Source organism: Neopelma chrysocephalum, unplaced genomic scaffold (genome assembly GCF_003984885.1).
Source record: "Neopelma chrysocephalum unplaced genomic scaffold, ASM398488v2 Primary Assembly neopelma1_186, whole genome shotgun sequence".
Taxonomy (NCBI): Eukaryota; Metazoa; Chordata; class Aves; order Passeriformes; family Pipridae; genus Neopelma; species Neopelma chrysocephalum.
The window spans coordinates 338483-344891 of NW_020897848.1; the positions used below are offsets into that span (position 1 = coordinate 338483).

Here is a 6409-nt window from a genome sequence, read left to right on the forward strand (position 1 = left end):
AAACTTCAATAAACAAAAAACTTCAATAAATAAAAAACTTCAATAAACAAAAAACTTTCATAAATAAAAAACTTTAAAAAAACCTTTAAAATGTTAAACTCCGCCCCCCTGCCCCGCCCCGATATATTTGCATATCCCGCTCTCTTTGAATCTCCTGCTATATTGGAGTCTCCTGACTAATTCCCAGTGGGTTTTTCCCGGTTTTCCCGCTGTTTTTCCCAGTTTTCCCGGAATTCCTCACGGGAGATGACGTTGTCCATGTAGTGGGGCAGGTAGGGAGCCCAGGTGTCGATGGTTTCCTTGCGTCCCGCCTGCTCCATGCGCCGCAGCTCCGCCAGGAGCAGGGCCTGAGCCGCCTCCCGGACCTGCAGAACATAAAGAAAATAACAGTAAAAGAATGAAATTAATAACAAAAAGAATAAAATTCAAATGGGAAGAATAATACCCAAAATATCCCCAAAAATCCCCCAAAAATCCCCCCAAAAAATCCTCAAAAATCCGCCCAAAAAATCCCCAAAATAAACTCAAAAATCCCCCCAAAAATCCCCCAAAAATCCCCCAAAAATCCCCCCAAAAATTCCCAAAAAATCCCCTAAAATCCCCCAAAATTCCTCAAAAAATCCCCCAAAAATCCCCAAAAATTCCCAAAAAATCCCCCAAAATTCCTCAAAAAATCCTGAAAAATCCCCAAAAATTCCCAAAAAATTCCCAAAAAATTCCTCAAAAATCCCCCCAAAAATCCCCAAAATTCCCCAAAAATTTCCCAAAAAATCCCCCAAAAATCCCCAAAAATCCCCCCAAAATTCCCAAAAAAATCCCCAAAAATTCCTCAAAAAATCCCCCAAAAATCCCCAAAAATCCCCAAAAAATTCCCCAAAAATCCCCCCAAAATGGTAATAAGAATAGAATTGAAATGGTAATAATAATAAAATTAAAATGATAATAATAATAAAATTGAAATAGTAATAATGATAAAATTTAATAATAATAATTCCATAATTCCATGCCTCTCTAATTCCATCATTCCCTAATTCCCAGAATTCCCAGATTCCCACCTCCAGGCACCGATCCTGCCAGCGCCGCGCCAACATTTCCAGGAGAGGGGGTCGGAATTTTTCCAAGCCCAAAAGATCGGGAAGCATCACGCAGTGCATGGCAGCCAGCTGGCTCCAGCCTGGAACATCCCGGAAAACACACGGAAAAGGGATGGATTTAATTAGAAAGAAATTAGAATTAGAAAGAAATTAAAATTAGAAAGAAATTAAAATTAAAAAGAAATTAAAATTATTAAAAAAAATTATAAATACATTATATTTATAAAGAAATTATCATTAAAAAGAAATTAGAATTATAAAGAAATTAGAATTATAAAGAAATTGTAATTATTACAAAATTATAATTATAAATAAGCTACAATAATAAAGAAATTACAATTATAAATAAACTATAATTACAAATAAACTATAATTATAAAGCAATTATAATTACAAATAAAGCATAATTACAAAGAAATTCTAATTATAAATAAATTCTAATTATAAAGAATTTCTAATTATAAATAAATTCTAATTATAAATAAATTCTAATTATAAATAAATTATAATTATAAATAAATTATAATTAAAAATAAATTATAATTATAAATAAATTATAACAATAAAGAAAATATAATTATAAATAAATTGTAAATTATAAAGAAATTATAATTACAAAGAAATTATAATGATAAAGAAATTGTAATTAGAAATTAATTATAATTAGAAATAAATTGTGATTATAAAGAAATTCTAATTATAAAAAATAGAATTATAAATAAAGTATAATGATAAATTATAATGATAAATAAATTACAATTATAGATAAACTATAAACATAAATAAATTATACTTATAAAATTTACAGTTATAAATAAATTGTAGTTATAAAGAAATTACAATTATAAAGAAATTCTAATTACAAATAAATTATAAAGATAAATAAACTATAATTATAAAGACAATTATAATTATAAAAAGTTATAATTCATAAATAAACTGTAATATTATAATAAATTACAATAAAATTAAAATGGTAATGATAAATAAAATAATAATAAAAAAGAATGTTAATAAATAAATAATAAAATTAAAATTAGAATAACAATAAAATTAAAATAATGAAATAATAATAATAATAATAATAATAATAATAATAATATAAAATGCAGCCCTGACCCCAAGCAGTTTAAACACACCCAAGTCTCCCTAAAAAAACCCCAAAAATCAGATTTAATTGATGGAAAACTTGATTTTCTTCATTTTTTTTGCTAAAAAAAAACCCAAACCCGCCCCCCTGGGGCAGAAAAATTCCTTAATAATTCAAATTAAAGAAAATTCCAGGCGGGATAAATCAGGAATACCTTCATTGACTAAGAAACAGGAATGGAAAGTGCCAGAATCCGGGGGAGGAGGAGCAGCAGGAGCCACTTGAAGAGCGAAAGAGGAAGAAAAAAGAGATAAAATAAAGAGGAAAGTAAAGGAAAAAGCAGCAGAAAAACGGGTTAGTAATTAATGGAGAAGGGAAATGAAATTAAAATTAAATATTCAACAGAAGGAGAAGGTGCAACTTAAAATATTCAGGTGAAAAAATAATATTAAAAAATAATATTAAAGTGAAAAAATCCCCAAAAACTGGGATATTTTTACCTTGTTTAATTTGGCCTTGGCTGGAAACGGGAGGAGTTGGGTGCTTTGCTCGGGTTAGTTCTGGGGTGCCGGGTCTGGGGGGCCTAAAAAATCAAAATATCCAGGGAAAAATATCCCCAAAATATCCCCAAAAATACCCCAAAATATCCCCAAAAATATCCCCAAAAATCCCCAAAAAATCCCTCAAAAAATCCCCAAAAATTCCAAAAAATTGCCAAAAATCCCCAAAAATATCCCCAAAAATTCCCCAAAAATATCCCCCAAAATACCCAAAAATACCCCCAAATATCCCCAAAAATACCCAAAATAAATGCAAAAAATCCCCAAAAAATCCCCCAAAATACCCAAAATATCCCCAAAAAATCCCCAAAAATACCCAAAAAATCCCCAATAAATCCCCAAAAAATCCCCAAATTAAACCCAAAAATACCCAAAAAATCCCCCCAAAAATCCCCCAATAAATCCCAAAAAAATCCCCAAAAATTCCCAAAAAATCTCCAAAAATCCCCAAAATATCCCCCAAAATATCCCCAAAAATCCCCCAAAAAATCTCCAAAATCCCCCAAAAATCCTCCAAAAAATCCCCAAAAATCCCCAAAATTCCCCCAAAAATCCCCCCAAATTACCAAAAAATCCAAAAAAAATCCTGAAAATATCCCCAAAAATTCCCAAAAAATCCCCAAAAATTCCCAAAAAAATCCCCAAAAATTCCTCAAAAAATCCTCAAAAATCCCCCCAAAAAATCCCCAAAAATTCCCAAAAAATCCCCAAAAATTCCCAAAAAAATCCCCAAAAATTCCTCAAAAAATCCTCAAAAATCCCCCCAAAAAATCCCCAAAAATTCCTCAAAAAATCCCCAAAAATCCCCCTAAAAATCCCCAAAATTCCCCAAAAATCCCCAAAAAAGAGCTTAAAATCCACCTGGAGGGCCCTTTCTTCATGTGTTCCCCGATGAAGGTGGCGTTGGTCATGCTCATGAGTGTGTTGGCCAAGGAGATGACGGAGAGCAGGTGCTGGGTGGTGACGGCCCTCGACACCCCGTAGGTTCCCTTCCCCGGCCCCTCGGTGCCGCCCGGCAACATCAGGGACATGTGACCCCCTCTGGACACGAGGCCGAAGGACACGGAGCAGTGAGGCCTCAACATTCCCAACCTTTCCAAGCAGAGTTCATCCAACCCGGAATTCAACCCCCAAGCGTGGAGACAAGACATGAAGAGCTTGGCCGTGTCCATGGTCAGGTTGTACTCCAGCAAGGTGAGCGGTTTGGATTTGCCGGCGCGGTATTCCGGGTCTCTGTCCTCCTTCCTCTGCCTCGTGGCTTCGTCATCATCGTCATCATCATCCAAGAGATGCTCCTTGATGTTCTCCTTGATGGTCTCCTTGACCTGCTGGAAGAGCACGGCCGCGCGTTTGCCGGCCAGGAAAGAACCGCCTTTGTCGGCGCCGGCGGCTTTCTGGAGGTTGTCCGGTGTCGCCGGGGCGGCGTCGGGGCGCGAGGCCTCCTCGGTCAACAGTTGGATGATCAAGGCCTCGACGTCGAAGAAGAGCACGTGGAGGTCGGGGTCCGTCAGGTTGGTCTTGAGGGCTTGGACCATCAGGGAGTTGTGGGAGTATTTGGGGAGGTTGCCCTGGGAAAGGGGAGAATAAATGGGAATTTTTAGGGAGAAAATTCCCCTGGAAAAAGGAAGGAATTTTTAGGGAGAAAGTCGAGTTTGAAGAAATTTGACCCTGAAATGTTTAGGGATGAATCAAAGTTCTCCAGGGAAGAACAAAGAAAGAACAACAAAAATCCAAGGAAGAGCAAAAATCCAAGGGACAAAATTCCAAGGGACAAAATCCAAGGGAAAAAATTCAAGGGATAAAAATCCAAGGGAGAAAATCCAAGCAACAACCAAAATAAATCCAAGGAACAACCAAAATCCAAGGAACAACCAAAATCCAAGGAACAATCAAAATCACAACTTTTAGTATTATTTTTAAATATTATATAATAATATTATTATTAAACCACCTGAAAAAAAGGGAGATTGGGAATATTCCTTCCTGGAAATTTAATGGGATTTAATGGAATGAACTTGAGAACAGTTGGACTTGGGTGGCCTTGGAGGCCTTTTCCCACCCTGATTCCAGATCCTCCAACTCAACCCAAGACTTGGAGAGGAACCACCACATTTGGGTCTTCGCCGAGAACGTTCCAGTTGGGAATTCCCGGGTTTTATTCTTATTTATGGAGCCCCCTGGTCCAACTGACCTTGTCGGAGGCCTCGGAAGCCAAGAGGTTGGTGGCCAAGGTCTGGAGCTTCTGGTGGGCCACGTTCTTGAGGGCGGCCAGGCTGCGGCGGGTCATGGCCTGCTTGAGGTTGACGGCGGGGTGGCCGCTCAGGCCGTCGACGGCGGCCGGCGCCGCCTCGTCGCAGGCCAAAAGGATCTCCACCGCCGTGATGCCCATCACGCACCGGTCCAGGGCACCTTGGGAGAGCCCAAAAAATGAGTGAAATGAGAAATTTTGGGCTTGGAAAGAAGTTGGGAACATCTGAAGGGTCTGGGGTTGTCCTGGAGCAAAATGGAAGAGGAGCGTGAAAGAAATGTAGAAGAGGCCTTGAGGGAATCATGGAATCAGTTGGGTTGGATCCAACTCCACCATGGCACTGATGCCACATCCAAATTTATCTTAAACACTTCCAGGGATGGAGAATCCAACCCCATTCCAAGGGTTGAAGAAGAACTTCTGGGAAGAAGTTCTAAAATCCAACCTGAACCTCCTCTGGGAGAGTTGAAGGTCAAGTTCTCTTGGCTGAGAGAAGAGACCAAACCCCACCTGGCTCCAGGGAGGTGGAGAGAGGGAGGAGCCTCCTCTTCTCCAGGTTGAGCTCCCTCAACCCTTGTCCAACTTTGTTGTTCTCCTCTGGACCTTCTCCAGCACCTCAAGGTCCTTCCTGAGCTGAGGGCCCAGAATCACTTCCCTGGACCTTCTCCAGCACCTGAGTTGAGGATCCAGAATCACTTCCCTGGACCTTCTCTCCAGGATCTCAAGGTCCCTCCTGAGCTGAGGACCCAGAATCACTTCCCTGGACCTTCTGCAGCACCTCAAGGTCCTTCCTGAGCTGAGGGCCCAGAACTGGACCCAGAATCACTTCCCTGATCTCAGGGATTTGTCGGGATCAGGGATGGATTCTGGGAATGTCGGACTGACCGGTGTCCATCTGCCAGACGTAGACGGAGCCGTCGGAGCATCCCACCACCAGGTAGTCGTCGGAGGGTCTCCACTTGATGACCTGGACGGGGAAGAGGTGGCGGGAGGCCAACATGATGCATTTCTTCTCCCGCAGGCTCAGCAGCCCCACCGAGTGGTCGGTGGCCACGGAGCAGATGCAGTGTTGGACGCGGGCCTGGAAGTTAAAAAAATACAAAATAAATACAAAATAAACAAAAAAAAAATTCTCAAAAAAATTCCAAAAAAACCCCCCCAAAAATAAAAAAAAATTCAAAAAAAATCCAAAAAAATCCAAAAAAATTTAAAAAAAAATAAAAAAACCTCAAAAAAAACCCCAAAAATAAAAAATTAATTAAAAACAACAACAACAACAAAAAAATTTTCAAAAAAAAATCCCCCAAAAATCCAAAAAATTCCAAAAATAAAAATAAATCCAAAAAAATAAAAAAATCCAAAAAAATACCAAAAAAATTCCAAAAAATAAAAAAAATCCCCCCAAAATCCCCAAAAA

The 6409-nt window shown here is 38.6% G+C and overlaps 1 protein-coding gene across 1 annotated transcript in view; it reads right to left on the reverse strand.

Moving 5' to 3' along the window:
• WDR7 (WD repeat domain 7) overlaps positions 1-6085 on the reverse strand; it is a gene marked incomplete at its 5' end in the record, with an annotated part of 24298 nt that extends 18213 nt beyond the window's left edge. Inside the window, 6 exons of the mRNA XM_027702459.1 lie at positions 242-365; positions 1056-1174; positions 2685-2767; positions 3606-4312; positions 4936-5153; positions 5878-6085. Of these exons, the coding sequence (XP_027558260.1) occupies positions 242-365; positions 1056-1174; positions 2685-2767; positions 3606-4312; positions 4936-5153; positions 5878-6085 (1459 nt within the window). The remainder of the gene's footprint in view (positions 1-241; positions 366-1055; positions 1175-2684; positions 2768-3605; positions 4313-4935; positions 5154-5877) is intronic.
• Positions 6086-6409: the final 324 nt, after the last annotated feature.